General features: G+C 46.3%; 1 protein-coding gene across 2 annotated transcripts in view; it reads left to right on the forward strand.

The window, feature by feature from the left end:
- Nucleotides 1-19,769, forward strand: part of LOC137376038 (macrophage colony-stimulating factor 1 receptor-like) — a 73,692-nt gene that overhangs the window by 36,907 nt on the left and 17,016 nt on the right. For both annotated transcript variants that reach the window (XM_068044006.1, XM_068044007.1), the window contains 6 exons: nt 11,056-11,171; nt 12,632-12,737; nt 15,808-16,001; nt 16,677-16,783; nt 16,880-17,006; nt 17,861-17,965. In XM_068044006.1, the coding sequence (XP_067900107.1) occupies nt 11,056-11,171; nt 12,632-12,737; nt 15,808-16,001; nt 16,677-16,783; nt 16,880-17,006; nt 17,861-17,965 (755 nt within the window). The remainder of the gene's footprint in view (nt 1-11,055; nt 11,172-12,631; nt 12,738-15,807; nt 16,002-16,676; nt 16,784-16,879; nt 17,007-17,860; nt 17,966-19,769) is intronic.

Here is a 19,769-nt window from a genome sequence, read left to right on the forward strand (position 1 = left end):
TTCAATGTCCATCACCAAGAGTGGCTCAGTAGCACCACTATTGACCAAGATGGCCGAATCCCGAAGGACATATCTGCCAGACTGGGTAAGCAACAGGTAGTGAGAAAACCCAGCAGGAGGGAAAAACCTACTTGACCTTGTCCTCACCAATGTGTTCTTTATGTTGTCTGATGAATGAGATGTGTGGAGTCCAATTTGCTGAAGATCTCTAACAGGTTTATTGCAGCTAAACTATTATATACAGTATAGAGCAAACTATTTACAGAACCTTCATCTGGGTGTTACAGTTGCAGAGTGACCCTGGCTTTGAGTCACATGACTAAATCCTGGTACTTGGCTCATTAGCATACTGCGATTTTAAAGGGACGCCACTCTTAAGGCAATCATACAACATCCCCTTTCTTTCCAAAGATAGGTCTTGCATGCCACAAGTAAAAAAAACATAAAATTAGATAGGCTGCGTTTGTTGACAAAGCAACCACTGGGTGGCGCAGTGCTAGCACATGCCCAAATGCAGCCTGTTCCACTGAAACGCCACTGCCTGCGATGTTCAGGCAGTTGCCAGGATTAAAGATGGCGCTGCTCAATTTATCACTGAAAAACAACTTCAACCCAAAACCCCCCCCAAAAGTTGCCATCGCCGCCTCCATCCCACCCCAACAGTCCCCCACTCCCTCCTGTGCATGCGCCAGTTATGTAGTACCCAATCATCTTAATTCACCTAAAGTGAATTACTTTGAGAGCAGTGACTGTCGTTTCATAAGCAAATATGGCAGCACACAATGGATATGCTTTGGTTGATACTCGGAGAACATTGCGCTGTTTAAAGTCTCATCAAAAGGACAGCAGCTCTGACAGTGCTGCACACCCTCCATAATTCAGTGAGGTTTCAGTGCCATCCCGCTCTCCAGCCCTCCTCTCGGTCACTCGCTCCAACACCGGCCGTTCACTCCCCACGGCCCGTCTTCCTTCTTCGGGCGGCGCAGTGAGGAACAATCGAACGTCGGAGTGCGTGGCCGAGAGGAGGGAAGAGGTGTGGCCTAGAACTAACACCTGGAGGGATGAGGGGGTTGCAGGCGGGGAGTGAACGGTTGGAGAGCAGGATGGCGGGAGCGAGCGGCTGGAGGGCAGGGGAGGGGGAGAAGCGAGGAGTGAGCAGCCGAGGGGGTGGGGGGAAGCATTTTCTTGCGCATGCGCCAGTTAGTCCTGGCAAGGCGTAGCATCTCACTGAATGCAGGAGACTGTTTGCGCATGTGAGAAGCTCGGAGCACTCTAATGACATCAGCGGGCCGCAGCATTGTCAAGAGTTACTTTGAATTAGATAACATCAAAATTAGTTGTATAGGATAGAGATTATAAAATTTACAAGATAGAAGCTTAAGAGTCAGACCAAAGAAGTTGCATCATTCCAAGCAGAAGGGCCACCCGCGCATCAACACGAGCAGAATTTCTCACCCACAGCTGTTACAAAAATTTCTAAATTCACTTGTAACAGCCCTTCAAAACACTCCCACAGGGGATGCTGAGACCAAGTGGGCCCACATCAGAGACGCCATCTATGAGTCAGCTTTGACCACCTACGGCAAAAGTGCGAAGAGAAATGCAGACTGGTTTCAATCTCATAATGAAGAGCTGGAACCTGTCATAGCCGCTAAGCGCATTGCACTTTTGAACTACAAGAAAGCCCCCAGCGATTTAACATCCGCAGCACTTAAAGCAGCCAGAAGTACTGCACAAAGAACAGCTAGGCGTTGCGCAAACGACTACTGGCAACACCTATGCAGTCATATTCAGCTGGCCTCAGACACCGGAAACATCAGAGGAATGTATGATGGCATGAAGAGAGCTCTTGGGCCAACCATCAAGAAGATCACCCCCCTCAAATCTAAATCGGGGGACATAATCACTGACCAACGCAAACAAATGGACCGCTGGGTTGAGCACTACCTAGAACTGTACTCCAGGGAGAATGCTGTCACTGAGACTGCCCTCAATGCAGCCCAGCCTCTACCAGTCATGGATGAGCTGGACATACAGCCAACCAAATCGGAACTCAGTGATGCCATTGATTCCCTAGCCAGCGGAAAAGCCCCTGGGAAGGACAGCATTACCCCTGAAATAATCAAGAGTGCCAAGCCTGCTATACTCTCAGCACTACATGAACTGCTGTGCCTGTGCTGGGACGAGGGAGCAGTACCCCAGGACATGCGCGATGCCAATATCATCACCCTCTATAAAAACAAAGGTGACCGCGGTGACTGCAACAACTACCGTGGAATCTCCCTGCTCAGCATAGTGGGGAAAGTCTTTGCTCGAGTCGCTCTGAACAGGCTCCAGAAGCTGGCCGAGCGCGTCTACCCTGAGGCACAGTGTGGCTTTCGTGCAGAGAGATCGACTATTGACATGCTGTTCTCCCTTCGTCAGATACAGGAGAAATGCCGTGAACAACAGATGCCCCTCTACATTGCTTTCATTGATCTCACCAAAGCCTTTGACCTCGTCAGCAGACGTGGTCTCTTCAGACTACTAGAAAAGATCGGATGTCCACCAAAGCTACTAAGTATCATCACCTCATTCCATGACAATATGAAAGGCACAATTCAACATGGTGGCTCCTCATCAGAGCCCTTTCCTATCCTGAGTGGTGTGAAACAGGGCTGTGTTCTCGCACCCACACTTTTTGGGATTTTCTTCTCCCTGCTGCTTTCACATGCGTTCAAATCCTCTGAAGAAGGAATTTTCCTCCACACAAGATCAGGGGGCAGGTTGTTCAACCTTGCCCGTCTAAGAGCGAAGTCCAAAGTACGGAAAGGCCTCATCAGAGAACTCCTCTTTGCTGACGATGCTGCTTTAACATCTCACACTGAAGAATGCCTGCAGAGTCTCATCGACAGGTTTGCGTCTGCCTGCAATGAATTTGGCCTAACCATCAGCCTCAAGAAAACGAACATCATGGGGCAGGATGTCAGAAATGCTCCATCCATCAATATTGGCGACCACGCTCTGGAAGTGGTTCAAGAGTTCACCTACCTAGGCTCAACTATCACCAGTAACCTGTCTCTAGATGCAGAAATCAACAAGCGCATGGGTAAGGCTTCCACTGCTATGTCCAGACTGGCCAAGAGAGTGTGGGAAAATGGCGCACTGACACGGAACACAAAAGTCCGAGTGTATCAGGCCTGTGTCCTCAGTACCTTGCTCTACGGCAGCGAGGCCTGGACAACGTATGCCAGCCAAGAGCGACGTCTCAATTCATTCCATCTTCGCTGCCTTCGGAGAATACTTGGCATCAGGTGGCAGGACTATATCTCCAACACAGAAGTCCTTGAAGCGGCCAACACCCCCAGCTTATACACACTACTGAGTCAGCGGCGCTTGAGATGGCTTGGCCATGTGAGCCGCATGGAAGATGGCAGGATCCCCAAAGACACATTGTACAGCGAGCTCGCCACTGGTATCAGACCCACCGGCCGTCCATGTCTCCGTTATAAAGACGTCTGCAAACGCGACATGAAATCGTGTGACATTGATCACAAGTCGTGGGAGTCAGTTGCCAGCATTCGCCAGAGCTGGCGGGCAGCCATAAAGACAGGGCTAAATTGTGGCGAGTCGAAGAGACTTAGTAGTTGGCAGGAAAAAAGACAGAGGCGCAAGGGGAGAGCCAACTGTGCAACAGCCCCAACAAACAAATTTCTCTGCAGCACCTGTGGAAGAGCCTGTCACTCCAGAATTGGCCTTTATAGCCACTCCAGGCGCTGCTTCACAAACCACTGACCACCTCCAGGCGCGTATCCATTGTCTCTCGAGATAAGGAGGCCCAAAAGAAAGAAAAGAAGAAGAATAGTGTTTCGGTGGTTTGACAACTCTTCCAGATCTGGTTATGGTATAACCTTCTGGGGATGTGGATTTCGCCCTTGGCTGCTTTTGGTTTGAAGGCATCTTGTTGGTTGTTGTCCTGTTGTTCCATCACACGCTCATCATTGGATTGTGTTCTTCCGAGTCGCGGTGTGCAATTGAAGTATTGCACACTTCTCTTAGTTGGCTTTGGTTCCTTCTAAACACTGCTCCGCTAGGTGTTGTAATCTCATAGGACCTAGGCTCACTGCATACTTTAGATACCTCTGCGGGTAATCATGTTCTCATTGTGGGGTGTATGACCCTGACCTTTTGTCCTATGTGTAGCTGAAGTAGTTCAGCCCCTGCATGTTGGTCATGCATCTTCACTCTCCTTTGTTTTTCAAGCAGTATCTCCTGCATCTCAGAGAATTTGAACAGATGATGGCTTAGCAGAGTCGTCTGCAGTTGTCTGCCGAACATAATATCTTCTGGTGACGGAAGGTCCATTTCCTTAGGTGTGGCTCTGAGGTGGAGCATGGCAACATGAAAATCTTGTTTCATTGTCCTACACTTCAGGATAAGTGATTTGACTGTGTGAATCATTCACTCGGCAAGACCATTAGATCTGGGGTAATGTGATGAGGACAACACATGGTTTACGTCCCATTTGGCGCACATATCCCTGTAAGGTTTGCCCATATACTGCGGCCCATTGTCAGAAATAATTTCTTCAGGTGCACCAAATAGACTGAATATGGCACTCAATGTGTCTGCGACGACCCTGCTTGATGTGTCTTTTACCTGTCTGACAATTGGAAATTTGGAGAAATAATCAGTGACTAAAATAAAGTCGTCCCCATTAACAGAAAATAGATCAGTGGCGATTTTGGACCAAGGGACTGATGGAATCTCGTGAGGGTGTAAAGGTTCTTTGCATTGTTGTGGCTGGTGGCTCTGGCATGCCTTGCACATCCTCACTTAACCTTTCGATGTCACTGTTGATCCCTGGCTAATAAATAGTGTCTCCTGCCAGTCGTCTTGTTTGCTTTATGTCTGTATGGCCTTGGTGAAGTTGTGACAAGATATCCTGTCGGAGAGCTTAGGACACAATCACTTGTTTTCCCTGAAGGTGATGCCTCTCGAGATACCAAGTTCATCTCTACAAGGTGAAAAGTATATGAGGGTTTCTGGCACCTCTTTTACCATATCAGGCCAACCTTCTATGATGACTCTCCACAGTGCCTTCAGTTGTGGGTCATTTGCTGTTTCTGGTTGCAGTTGGTCACATTTGTGCTGACCAAAATGCAATAAATCGATTTTAAACACATCTTCCACCTCGACGTCCATGCTGTTTACTTGTAGATCCAGTGGAACGTCTTCATTCTTGTTCAGATTTGGCAATCTGCTCAGTGTATCCAATGTGACCATTTTGGTACCCAGTTTGCAGCAGACATTGAAGTCGTACCCCTGTACTTTCACAAGAGCCGCTGTAGTCGAGGTGGTACGCTTGTCAATGGTTTGCGCCAGATCGTCTCCAGTGGTTTGTTTATGTTCTTCATGCTCGAGTGATTTAATGTTTTTTTTAGCTGTAGCTGTGTGAATGGAAACTCTTCTTCATGCTCGAGTGGTTTAATGATTTTTTAAACTTTGGCTGCGTGAATGGAGATTCTGCAGTGATCAGGGTTTTCCTGCAGTTTTGCTATCGGACACCTCCTGTGATAGCGCCGACCTTGATCAGCCTGGGAGAGGAGGCGGGTCTTCCCTGTTTTATTTTTAAGGAGCCCAAACGCAGGAATTTACTTTACTTCTGCACCTGGAGGTAAGTTCATTTTTCTTTTCATTGTTTGGGCCAATATTTCTTTTGAACTTTCTCTCTCGTGGCTGTCGGTAGGGTCGTTTTCAAAGCTGTTTTGCCTGTGGTCTTCAAGCTTCGATCTTGTGTTTTAACAACAGCTGTCACCATGTAATGCTTTCTTTATGTTGTCTGAAGCAACAAATGAGATGCGTGGAGTTCAATTTGCTGAAGATCTCTAACAGGTTTATTACAGTTAAACAATTATACATTATACCGAGTAAACTATTTACAGAACCTTCATCGAGTGTTACAGTTGCAGAGTGACCCTGACTTTGAGTCTCATGACTACATCCTGGTACTTGGCTCATGAGCACTGTCAAGGACTGGAATTATTTTTTTCTCCCCAGATTATCAAAAGGTTTGTGTGCCTTTAAGACTGTTAAAATGTAGTGCACCTTTAAAGGATGAGAACATTCTGGAGAGACAGTGTACCACATCTGCATTTTGGTTACCGAGCAACAGCAGCAGAGAGAGAGGTCACATGGTATGGTGTGTCCATTTTGACTGTATGTGAAGTGAGCAGAAACCGGTTTGAAGCAGTTGGTTCTGAGAGCTTACCAGCGAGACAATCTAGAGAAAGGAGTTGTTTTGTTCTCTCTGTCAAGAAAAATTCTACAAGGCTACAAACCAAATTAATTCCCTAAGTAAATAAGAAAAGCTTTTCTTTCTTAACAAATGATTTGTATTGTTGTGCTTATCGTGGAAGGAACTGTTAATGCTACTGCAGCCGAACTGTCTGCCTATCAAGAACCGAGTATTTTCATCAAATCCACGTGAAGACTTCAAGTGAACTTTGATTATCTTCACATCAGAAGACCTCAGTCACTGGGAACGTAAAATGCAAAAACTTATTTATTTTATTCTCAAGAGACAACTAATTAAAAAAACCTCTACCTTTTAAACCGGACCACCGTTCTTTTTGAATGTATGTGCGTGAATGTGGGAGTTAGATTAATTTAAGCAGTTATAAGTTCTTTAGACATAGGTTTATCTTAATAGTGTTTAAGATTTAGTATTTAAAAAATAAATAGTTAATTTGTTGTTGTCTAAAGATACCTGATTTGGTCTGTTTCATTCTGGAGATACTAGAGTGTTTAATTTGGCAGTTTTTCTGATTTTAGTAAAAATTAATAAATATGCTGTGACTTGTAGAGCAATGGGACTGAATTAACAGTGCGTTGCTCCTGCCACGGTCGTAACAGCATACTGAGATCTTAAAGGGGCATCACTCTTAAAGCAGTCATACAACAGACTTCAATGTCCATCACTAAGAGTGGTTCAGTAGCAGCACTACGAGATGGCCCAGTCCTGAAGGACTTATCTGCCAGATTTGGCCTGTGACAGGTAGTGAGAGAACCAACAGGAGGGAGAAACCTACTTGACCTTGCCCTCACCAATCTACCTGTCACAGATGCATCTGTCCATGACAGTGTTGGTAGGAGCGGCCACCACACAGACCTTGTGGAAACAAAGTCCTGTCTTCACACTGAGGATACCATCCATCCTGTTGTGTGGCACTACCACCATGCTAAATGGGATAGATTTCGAACAGATCTAGTAGCTCAAAACTGGGCATCCATGAGGCGCTGTGGCCAATCAGCAGCAGCAGAATTGTACTCAACCACAATTTACAATGTCATGGTCTGGCATATCCTTCACTCTACCATTACATCAAACCAGGGGCCTACTCTGGTTCAATGAGGTGTGTAGGAGGGCATGCCAGAGGCAGCACCAGGCATACCTCAAAATGAAGTGCCAACCTAGTGAAGCTACAACACAGGACTTCATGCATTCTGACAAGCAGAAGCAGCATGAAATAGATAAAACAAAGTGATCCCACAACCAACGGATCAGATAAAAGCTCTGCAGTCCTGCCACATCTAGTCGTGAATGGTGGTGGATAATTAAGAAACTAACCAGAGGAGCAGGCTCCACAAACATCCCCATCCTTAATGATGGGGGAGCCCAGCACATCAGTGCAAAAGACAAGCACTCACAACCATCTTCAGTCAGAAGTGCGGCGTGGATATTCCATCTCAGACTCCTCCTGAGGACCCCACCATCACAGACGCCAGTCTTCTCTCAAATCGATTCACTCCATGTGATACCAAGAAATGGCTAAAGGCGCTGGATACAGCAAAGACAATGGGCCCTGACAACATTCCATCTATAGTACTGAAGATTGTGCTCCAGAACAAGCCGCCCCTAGCCAAGCTGTTCCAGTACAGCTACAACACTGGCATCTACCCGGCAATGTGGAAAATTGCCCAGGTATGTCCTGTGCACAAAAAGCAGGACAAATCCAATCCAGCCAATTACCACCCAATCAGTCTACTCTCAATCATCAGTAAAGTGATGGAAGGTGTCATCAACAGTTCTATCAAGTGGCACTTGTTTAGCAATAACCTGCTCAGTGAAGCTTATTTGGTTCCGCCAAGGCCACTCAGCTCCTGACCTCATTACAGTCTTGGTCCAAACAAGGATGAAAGAGCTGAACTCTCAAGGTGAGGTGAGAGTTACTGCCCTTGACATCAAGGCAGCATTTGACTGAATATGGCATCAAGGGGCCCTAGCAAAACTAGAGTCAATGGGAATCAGGGGGAAAACTCTCTGTTGGCTGGAGTCATACCTAGAACAAAGGAAGATGGTTGTGGTTGTTGGAGGTCATGTCCAGGACATGACTGCAGGAGTTCCTCAGGGTAGTGTCCTGGGCCCAACCATCTTCAGTTGCTTCATCAATGACCTTCCCTCCATCCTAAGGTCAAAAGTGGGGATGTTCGCTGATGATTGCACAATGTTTAGCACTATTCACGACTCCTCAGATACTGAAGCAGCCCATGTCCATATGCAGCAAGACCTGGACAGCATTCAGGTTTGGGATAATAAATGGCAAGTAACATTCAAGTCACATAAATGCCAGGCAATGACCATCTCAAACACGAGAGAATCTAACCATCTCCCCTTGACATTCAGTGGCATTACCATCGCTAAATCCCTCACTATCAACATTCTGGGGATTACCATTGACTGGAAACTAAACTGGAGTAGCCACATAAATACCGTGGCTACCAGAGCAGATCAGAGGTTGGGAGTTCTGTGGCAAGCGCCTCACCTCCTGATTCCCCAAAACCTGTCCACCATCTACAAGGCACAAGTCAGGAGTGTGATGGAATACTCTCCACTTGCCTGGATGGGTGCAGCTCCAACAACACTCAAGAAGCTCAACACCATCCAGGACAAAGCAGCCCGCTTGATAGGCACCCTATCCACAAACATTCACTCCCTCCAGCACCGACGTACAGTGACAGCAGTGTGTACCATCTACAAGATGCACTGCAGCAACTCACCAAGGCTCCTTCGACAGCACCTTCCAAACCCATGACCTCTAACACCTAGAAGGACAAGGGCAGCAGATGCATGAGAACACCACCACCTGCAAGTTCCCCTCCAAGTCACACACCATCCTGACTTGGAACTATATCGCTGTTCCTTCACTGTCGCTGGGTCAAATCTTGGAACTCCCTTCCTAACAGCACTGTGGGTGTACCTACCCCACATCGACTGCAGCGGTTCAAGAAGGCAGCTCACCACCACTTTCTCAAGGGCAATTAGGGATGGGCAATAAATGCTGGCCTAGTCAGCAATGCTCACATCCCACGAATGAATTAAAAAAAATTAGGGATGGCAGATCCCACAAATAGAAAATGAAGTGAATAATGCAGTCTGAGTGAAGAGAGTGATCTTTACTAGGACACCTCACTGTTCATGTTTGAATAGAGCCTTGGAATCATTAACATACACCAGGAACAGTGGAACAGGCAGATGCAAGTCTCGCCTTAACATCTCATCCAAAAGATGGCACCTCCAACAATGCAGCTCTCACTCAGTACTGTGCCTCTGGCAGTGCAGCGCTCCCTCAGTATAGTCCCTCCAATGGTGCAGCACTCCCTCAGTACTGACCCTCCAACGTGCAGAACTCCCTCAGTACTTCCCCTCCAACAGTGCAGCTCTCACTCAGTACTGTGCCTCTGACAGTGCAGCACTACCTCAGTATAGACCCTCCAATGGTGCAGCACTCTCTCAGTACTGACCCTCTGACAGTGCAGCACTCCCTCAGTACTGCACTAGGAGTGTCAGCTTGGACTTAACCGTCTGATTGAGAGGCAAAAGTGCAACCAACTGAGCCAAGCTGACACTAATCTAGGTACAGAAATACTGAGTTAAACTGGGACTGAGCCAATGATAGTTGGAACATTGTGCCTGATTCTGGGTACCAGACTTTAGAAAGTTTGTCAAGACCCTGGAGAGTGTGCAGAGGGGATTTACCTGAATGGTACCAGGAATAAGGGACCTCAGTTATGTGCAGAGGCTGGAGAAGCTAGGATTATTCTCCTTAGAGAAGAGAAGATTAAGAAGAGATTTAATCGAGGTGCTCAAAATCAAGAGGAGTGTTGTTAGAGTAAATAAGGAGAAACTGCTTCTAGTGGCAGGAGGGTCGGTAACCAGACGACACGGATTTAAGGTAATTGGTAAAAGAGCCAACGCAGCGAGTTATTGTGATCTGGAATGCGCTGCCTGAAAGGGCAGTGGAGACAGGTTCAATAATAACTTTCAGAAAGGGAATTGGATAAATACTTGAAAAGGGCAAAACTGTAGGACCATAGGGAAAGAGTAGGGGCAATGGGATTAATTGGATAGCTCTTTCAAAAAGCCAGCACACACACGATGGGTCAAATGGCCTCCTCTTCTGCTGTTATCATTCTGTGATATACTGGGGATGATAGTCAATATGCAAAGGTTAAATAGTATTGTTTCTCTATGGTTTAGAGGGTAAATGTACTTGCCTGGTGCTGTGATTCATTACACAGAATTATCCCAGTTCCTTCCTTGGCCAATGTTGAGTTATCTGATCCCAGACAGAATGGCGTGCTATAATTAGTCTGATTGTACCTCTCTCCGGCAGCAATCAGCCAGGGCCCCTGCTCCTGATCACTATCCAGTGACTCCTGCTGAAATGTGAGCTGGGATAGAGATGGTGATGCCTCCCACATCTGAATCGTCCGAAATCATAGTTCACACACGAAGGAAGACCACTTTATGTAAGAGTGGCCAAGATGGTTGGAAGAGTCAGCAGACTCAAGACAACTCCTTAAAGAGGAGAGGGGGAAAGGAAGAGAGAGAAGAAAGAGAGAAGGGACAAGGGGGAAAGGAGGAAAGAGAGGGGGGGGAAGGGATGAAGAATAGAGAGAAGGAGGAGAGGCTGGAAAGTAAAGGAGAGAGGTGGGTGGAGGAGGGGGGCAAGAAGGGAATGGGAGAGAGGAAAGATTTAGTGCTGTGATTTTGTAACTTTTATTATATTGCAGATACGAGAGTTCTCTCTCGCTGGTGCGACTAAAGGAAATCGAAAGTGGCTCATACACGTTCTTTGCATCCAATGGCGAAGCAAACTCGTCCATGACCTTCCATTTATTAATTAATCGTAAGTGATGACTCACTGAAGCGACTGAGAAATCCTCTGACCCAGACTAAGACACTCCCTGCTAGGAGAAAGTGGAGTGTGTTTCACACTTCAGTGGCCAGCCTCTCTGGTGAATCTCCATTACCCTCAATCTCCTCCCTCTTCCCACAAGCCCTTTCCCTTCCAATCCTTTGATCTCTCTGCTCTATCTCTCAGAACCTTTCACAATAACCAAGTTGTCCCAGGCCCCAGCTCTAACCTTCTCTCCCAAACTCATCCTGTCCTGGGATTTCTCAAACTGTGCAGCCTTTCCACTCTCTCAATCTCCCTTCCTCACACAGTCTGAAGGCTTTTGCATAATATTTACAGCACAGAAGCAGGCCATTCAGCCCTATAGGTCCATGCCGGTGTTTATGCCACATGACCCTCCTCCCACCCTTCTCCTTCTAACCCTTATATCCTTCTATTCCTTCCTCCCTTATGTTTATCCAGGTTCTTCTTCAATGCATCTATTCTACTAGCCTCAACCACTCCCTATGGTAGCAAGTTCCACATTCTCTCCACTCTCTGCAGGGTTGGCAACTCTATTTCACAGCTGTTCATGTGAGAGAGAGAAAAGCGATGATAAATAGGATGGTTGAATCTTTACAACACAGAGGGAGGCCACTTGGCCCATCAAGCCTGTACTGGCTGTTCGAAAGAGCTATCCAATTAGTCCAATCTCCTGCTTCCACGAAGCACTTCAGTTTTTCTTTAACAAGTATTTATCCAATTCTCTTTTGGGAGTTACTATTGAATATGCTTTCACCACCCTTTCAGGTAGCACATTCCAGATCACAACAACTCACCGTGTTTAAAAAAAAACCTCTTCATCTCCCCCTCTGGCTCTTTTGCCAATTATCTTAAATCTGTGTCATTTGGTTACCGACCCTCCTGCCAATGGAAACTCCATAATTACTTAAAATCCTTCATGATTCTGAACACCTCTATCAAATCTCCTCTGAACCTTTTCTGCTCTAATGTCAAGCCTGTCCAGCCCCTTCAGAATCTTGTAGGTTTCAATGAGATCACCTCTCATTCATCTAAGCTCCAGAGAATATAGACCCAACTTACCCAGCCTCTCATCACAGGACAACCCCTCATCCCAGGAACCAATCTAGTGATCCTTCGCTGTACCACCTCCAATGCAAATTATCTTTCCTTAAATATGGAGACCAAAACTGTGCGCAGTACTCCCAGTGTGGTCTCACCAAAGCCCTGTACAATTGTAGCAAGACTTCCTTATTCTTGTACCCCAATCCCCTTAATTGGCACATTCCATATGACGGAGTGATCTTTCTGCCTCCAGTGCAAGTTCTCATTAATTTGGCTTTGCTCTGTGTTTGTATGCACAATTTTCTTTTCTTTTAAAGTCTCTGTTGGCGTCTGGAGTTTTTTTTTAGGATGAATGAACATTTTCTTTTCTTTCTCTCTCCATTCAGAAAAGCCAAAGGTGACAATCAGGAGGGAGGATGTATTCCGCTGCCATGCCAGTGGCTTTCCAGCCCCGACTATTCACTGGTACCAGTGCCCAGCATCCAGAGACAGGTAGGTGGGAGAATGTGAACCTACCGATTCCTGCAACAGTAGTCAGTTAGCGTATTGACGATATCAGAACTAAACAAGTGCAGGCCTAGGAACGGATCAAGGCAGGACCCATTTTTCAGGTGCAAAACAGACGTCTAATTAACCAATATGGCAGGAGCAAAAGCAAAATACTGCAGATGCCGGACATCTGAAATAAAAACAAGAAATGCTGGAAATGCTCAGCAGGTCCGGCAGCATCAGTGGAGAGAGAAGCAGAGTTAACGTTTCAGGTCAGTGATCCTTCTTCGGAACATATGGCAGGAGATTTGAGTGCCACATTCTGCACCAGAAGTGTGCGATCTGCCATATTGCTAAAGGCCCCACTATCAGCTTCCAGGACTGAAACAAGGTGTTAAGCCACTTCCGGTGTGCAAGGTCCACTTTCCCAAATTGGTCTAGCCCTGAACCCCGGATGCCTTTTGGAAAACCAGGTTAAATGCGGCCCAGGCGGAAATGAAAAGAAAAATAAAGAATTGCCATTTCCATAGCACCTTTGATGATCTCAGAACATCCCAAAGTGCTTCACAGCCAGTGAGGTAATTTTGAAGAGTAATCACTGGAGTGTGTTTCTATATTGACGTGTAATATAGGGACAGGTGGGGATGTGGTAGGAATATGGGATTAGTGTAGCATTAGTATAAATGGGTGGTTGATGGTCGGCACAGACTCGGTGGGCCGAAGGGCCTGTTTCAGTGCTGTATCTCTAAACTAAACTAAACTAAACACTGCTGCATTATTGGAGGGCGATACTGAGGGAGCGCTGCACTGTCAGAGGGGCAGTACTGAGGGCGTGCTGCACTGTCAGAGGGGCAGTACTGAGGGAGTGCAGCACTGTCAGAGGGGCAGTACTGAGGGAGCGCTGCACTGTCAGAGGGGCAGTACTGAGGCAGCGCTGCACTGTCAGAGGGGCAGTACTGAGGGAGCACTGCACTGTCAGAGGGGCAGTACTGAGGGAGCGCTGCACTGTCAGAGGGGCAGTACTGAGGGAGCGCTGCACTGTCAGAGGGGCAGTACTGAGGGAGTGCAGCACTGTCAGAGGGGCAGTACTGAGGGAGTGCAGCACTGTCAGAGAGCAGTACTGAGGCAGCGCTGCACTGTCAGAGTGGCAGTACTGAGGGAGCGCTGCACTGTCAGAGGGGCAGTACTGAGGGAGTGCTGCACTGTCAGAGGGTCAGTACTGAGGGAGCACTGCACTGTCAGAGGGGCAATACTGAGGGAGCACTGCACTGTCAGAGGGGCAGTACTGCGGGAGTGCTACACTGTCAGAGGGCAATACTGAGGGAGTGCTGCACTGTCGGAGGGGCAGTACTGAGGGAGTGCTGCACTGTCAGAGGGGCAGTACTGAGGGAGCACTGCACTGTCAGAGAGTAATACTGAGGGAACGCTGCACTGTCAGAGGTCAATACTGAGCAAGTGCTGCACTGTCAGAGGGCAATACTGAGGGAGTGCTGCACTGTCAGAGGGCAATACTGAGCGAGTGCTGCACTGTCAGAAGGCAATACTGAGGGAGTGCTGCACTGTCAGAGGGCAATACTGAGGGAGCGCTGCACTGTCAGAGGGGCAGTACTGAGGGTGTGCTGCACTGTCAGAAGGCAATACTGAGGGAGTGCTGCACTGTCGGAGGGCAATACTGAGGGAGCGCTGCACTGTCAGAGGGGCAGTACTGAGGGAAGACTGCACTGTTAGAAGGCCAGTACTGAGGGAGTGCTGCACTTTCAGAGGGGCAGTACCGAGGGGCGACTGCACTGTCGGAAGGCAGTACTGAGGGAGTGCTGCACTGTCAGACGTGCCATCCTTCAGATGAGGCATTAAAACCGAGACTCCCTCTTCCCTATCAGATGGGCATGAAAGACGCCATGGCAATATTCAAAGAAGAGCAGGGAAGTTCTCCCTGATGACCAGACCGTATATTTATTCCTCAACCAATATCACTATAGCAGATTATCTGGTTATTATCACATCGCTGTTTGTGGGACTGCTGTGCACAAATTGGCTGCTGCGTTTCTTGCAATATTACACTTCAAAAGTATTTCAATCATTCTAAAATACTTTGGGGCATACTGAGGTTATGAAAGATGCTGAATAAATGCAAGTTCTTTTGTTCAGTGTCTGTTTTGCGATTTAGATTCTGGACACATTCAGAGACTCCTTTCTGTAACTCCCCAGAATTGTGACCTCTGGTTGGTTGCATTCCCGACTGTTTCATCAAATGATGTCTCACCTCGCACTCTCCCACCCCCACACACTCCTGCCATTGGTCCATCCTCTTGGTGCACAGCTTTTCCCTGACCTATCAGGAAGAGAGCAGATTCTTTGTCCCTTGATTGGATGATTATTGACTGTCAGTCAAATAACCTTTACTCTGCCATCTCCAATATTTTTACAACTGATAAATTAAAATGTTGAAAGAAATTGAGAAAAAAACACAATTGTTTTTTCAAACCACTATGACTTTTCTCCCAGGTTTTTGCTTGGAGCAATGTCCTGGAGATTATGTGGTAAGATTGGATAGGCTAGGGTTGTTTTCCTTGGAACAGAGGAGGCTGAGGGGTAACTTAATAGAGGTGTACAAAATTATGAGGGGCCTAGATAGAGTAGACAGGAAGGACCTGTTTCCCTAAGCAGAGAGGTCAATTACCAGGGGGTACAGATTTAAGGTGATTGGTAGAAGGATTAGAGGGGGCATGAGGAAAAACATTTTCATTCACAGGGTGGTGGGTGTCTGGAATTCACTGCCAGGAATGGTGGTGGAGGCAGAAACCCTCAATTATTTTAAAAGGTACCTGGACATGCACCTGAAGTGCTGTAACCGGTAAGGCTATGGACCAGCTGCTGGAAGGTGGGATTAGATTGGGCGGCTAGTTTTTTTCGGCTGGCACGGACACAATGGGCTGAATGGCCTCCTTCTGTGCTGTAATTTTTCTATGGTTCTATTAAACTTCACTTCCTGGAGACTCCAGGACAGTCTTGGAGCGTTGGCAACCCTACAGGATAGCTCAATGTAAACATTCAAATTGTTCTTCCAACATAGGTGCATGGAAAATGGAACCATCGACCCCAGCTACCTTATCCGCCAGGTGAACTCGTCCATTGTCTCTGAGACTCTGTATGGATGGACAGAGGTGGAGAGTGTGATACTAGTACAGGAGGTGAAGCCCGACTCCCGGTTGGAATGTTACGCTTTCAATAAAGCTGGAGAAAGTTCCTTTGCCATCACAATCCCAGGTGAGTGTCCCTCTCCATGAGGGAGTGACATGCACTTTGGACCTATGATAGATGAGAGTACTTTCTAAATGGTGAGAAGCTAGGATCTGTGGGCGGAGAGATTTAGATGATCCAACTGCACAACTCACTAAAAACTAGTGGACAACGACAAAAAATAATTAAACAGACTAATGGAACATTGGCCTTTATCTCGAGAGGGCTGGAATACAAAGGGGTAGAAGTTATTTTACAATTATACAGAGTTCTAGTGAGATGCCATCTGGAGTAATTGCTATCAGTTCTGGGCACCGCACCTCAGAAAGAATATATTGGCCTTGAAGAGAGTGCAGCAAAGATTCACCAGAATGCTATCAGGGCTTAAAGGGTTAAATTGTGAGGCTAGGCTGCATAGACTCAGCTTTCGGGGTGATTTAATTGAGGTGTTTAAGAATATCAAAGGAATTGATAGGGTAGATAGAGAGAAACTATTTGCTCTGAAATCTATGGAATCCTGATACCTTTCTGGTAAATCTCCTCTGCACCCTCTCCTAGGCCTTGGCATCCTTCCTAAAATGTGGTGCCCAGAATGGATAAAATATTCCAGCTGAGGCCTAACCATTGTACTATAAGCCGCTTTTATAAGGCCAAGGATCCCATATGCCTTTTTAAATTGTTTTATGTTCTATGTTTCCACAGGTCATCCTGTCGCAAGTGCCTTGTTCACCCCCTTTCTCTCGGGCGCAGTGGCAGTGGCTATTCTACTCATGTTATTGCTTGTTCTGCTGCTCTATAAATACAAACAGGTCAGACCCGCACCCCATTGATTCTTCATTGTCACTTGTGAAATGCTCCTGAGTTTCTCCAACTCTTGTTTATCATCAAAACTCTTGTGATCCCAGAAACCAACTTATGAGATTCGCTGGAAGATTATCGAGGCAGTCAACGGGAATGACTACACCTTCATTGACCCCACCCAACTTCCATACAGTGAGAAATGGGAATTCCCCAGGGAGAAGCTTCGCTTGGGTATGGACAAGATCTCCTCAAAGTGCTTTTCATCAACAATCGTACATTTTTATTTTGGTTTTCTCCTCTCCAGCCCTCAAGTACCACACCTGGAGCACTGTACACAATTCTGGTCTCCACATATTTGGTTAGACCACACTTGGACACTGTGTAGAGTTCTGGTCTCCAAATAACAAGAGGGATATAGAGGTATTGGAGAAGGTGCAAAATATTTTTACAAGGTTGGTACCAGAACTGAGAGGTTATACCTAATCAGGAAAGGCTGAACAGGCTGGGATTCTATTTTTCTAGAAAAGAGAAGGCTGAGAGGTGACGTGATAGAGGTCTTTAAAACTATGAAAGGGCTCGATAGGGTAAACATAGAGATGTTTCCACTTGTGGAGGAGACCAGAACTAGGGGACATAAATATAAGATAGTCACTAATAAATCCAATAGGGAATTCAGGAGACACTTCTTTACCCAGAGAGTGGTGTGAATGTGGAACTCGCTACCACAAGGAGTAGTTGTGGTGAATAGCATAGATACATTTAAGGGGAAGTTAGATAATTACATGAGGGAGAAAGGAATTGAAGGATATGTTGATGGGTTAGATGAAGTGGCATAGACCTGTTGGATTGAAGACCCATTGCTGTGCTGTAATTGGTCACAACCTGGTCAAAGAGGTAGGTTTTAAGGGGTGTCTTAAAGGAGGAGAGAGAGGTGGAGGGGGTGAAGAGATGTAGGGAGAGAATTCCAGAACTTAGGGCCTAGACAGCTGAAGTATGTGGCCCTGGGTATCACCATGTCCCCTCTTGGTTTCACTCTGTACCACCTGCAAACCTGGAACTAACTGCCTGAAACCTTCTCTTCTCAGGTAAGACCCTTGGAGCTGGAGCTTTTGGGAAAGTTGTCGAGGCCACTGCATACGGTCTAGATAAAGAGGACTCGGCTACCAAAGTGGCAGTGAAGATGCTGAAACGTAAGAGGTTTGACTGACCCCTGTCCGACACTCCGTCCACCTCCAAAACTGGGGGTCATGACCTTCTCTCCACTAAGATTGGGGGTGGAGGGGTCATGATATTTTTTCCATCTCCAACATTAAGGATTGTGACCCTCTCTCTAATAACACTGATTTGGGAAGCCTGTTCGAAATCGAACCCCATTTACAATCACTGTAATGTCTGAGAAAATCCTACAATATCCTAATCCCATAGAAGACTGTTAACCTCGCTGCGATATGTAAGACGCATGCAGTGTTTCCACTTGTGCCCAATTCCAGAAATTCTCAAGCAAATTTCACTCGGATTTTGAAACCATTGCACTTCACATTCCCCTGGAGTTTATATAAAGTCGCTTACTTCACAGTGTCTTATTGTCAGCATGACAGGAGATCCAGGCTGAGTGTTTCCCAATAATCTGCTGGTGGGCCAGAGACTTCCTGCAGGAAAGCTGGAAAACTATCCCAATAATTCAGAGCACGTGAAAGTGATTTACATTGCTAGCGAATTGTACTGTATCTCTCAGTCTGTCACATAAACAATTCTGTTGAAATGTGGTCACTGTTGTTACGATCAGGTGAGGAGTGGGTCGAAAGGCTCCCCTCTTGTCCCTCTCCTTGTTTGACTGCAACAAGGTTTATTTCTCTTTAAAAGGTGGATATGCTTACCAATTCAGTGAGTGTTTAACCATTTACGTGCTATGATCATAAAAGAACCAATCAGACAGGTTTTCTTGAGTTTAAACAAGAAAGAGGTTGGTTTTATTGTACTTAAAACCGATCTAAGTAAGTATGCTCCAATTTACACACACACTCACGAGAATCACACACACAAATAGGTTACAGAGTGGAAAGGAATATATTGGTTGGATTAGAGTCTGGAGCAATAAAAAAAAAGAGAATATACAGTTTGTGGAGTTTGGTAACCCAGTTTTCTTCTGGCTGAACTTGGGTAGACCTGAGGTTTCTGGCTTGTAGATGTGGCCAACTGGTTCAGGGTTTTCTTGGAGACAGTGATGCAGATGGTTTTCTTCACTGGATCTCTGTCTGCAGCAATGCTAGGATTGGATGGTTTCTGCCAACAGGCAGGGTTCGAACTTGCAAGGTGGCCTGAAGAGAGAGAGAGGAACCCCACTAGTTTCACTCAGATGGAGAGTCTGCCACATGATGGCGCAGTGTATTCTCTCTCTTGCAACCTAATTAGATCTTAATAAGAATTCCTGTCTCTCAGGGTCCCATTGTTCCAGTAACTACCCTTTGAGTGGACCATCTCCACCAGTGTTAATGTTCCACGATTGCATTTAATGTTGTTAATTGAGGCAGGACCGGTAGCTCATTCAAAATTCCCAAGCCATTGTTCTGGTTGGGGATTGTCCAGACCTTATGTCTACACCTCAATACCTTACTTCTGCACCTTGATACATTGGAATGTAGGGTATTTTGATGCAAGTTGTGGTGGCCATTTTAGTTGCCAGCAGCTACATTTCTTTCTGTTTTTTAAAGTTTAATTCAAGTTTGCAACTGATGGATTAAAAAAATCATCATTCAGCATGGTACGTGTTCAAGACACTGTTGTTATGTTGGGAAATCTAGCAGCCTTGACAAAATCCGGAAACAACAATAACATCAACAGCCAGTTCCTGTTAACAGGCTTTTGAGAAGTGTGGGAATCACATTCCAATCCTGTACTCATCCAATCACTCACTGTGATTATGACTGGAAAACTTTCTTGGGATGTGGGCAGCACTGGCATTTATTGTCCATCCCTAGTTGCCCTTGTGAAGGT

The sequence above is a fragment of the Heterodontus francisci genome, chromosome 12 (assembly GCF_036365525.1).
Source record: "Heterodontus francisci isolate sHetFra1 chromosome 12, sHetFra1.hap1, whole genome shotgun sequence".
In the NCBI taxonomy this organism is placed as follows: Eukaryota; Metazoa; Chordata; class Chondrichthyes; order Heterodontiformes; family Heterodontidae; genus Heterodontus; species Heterodontus francisci.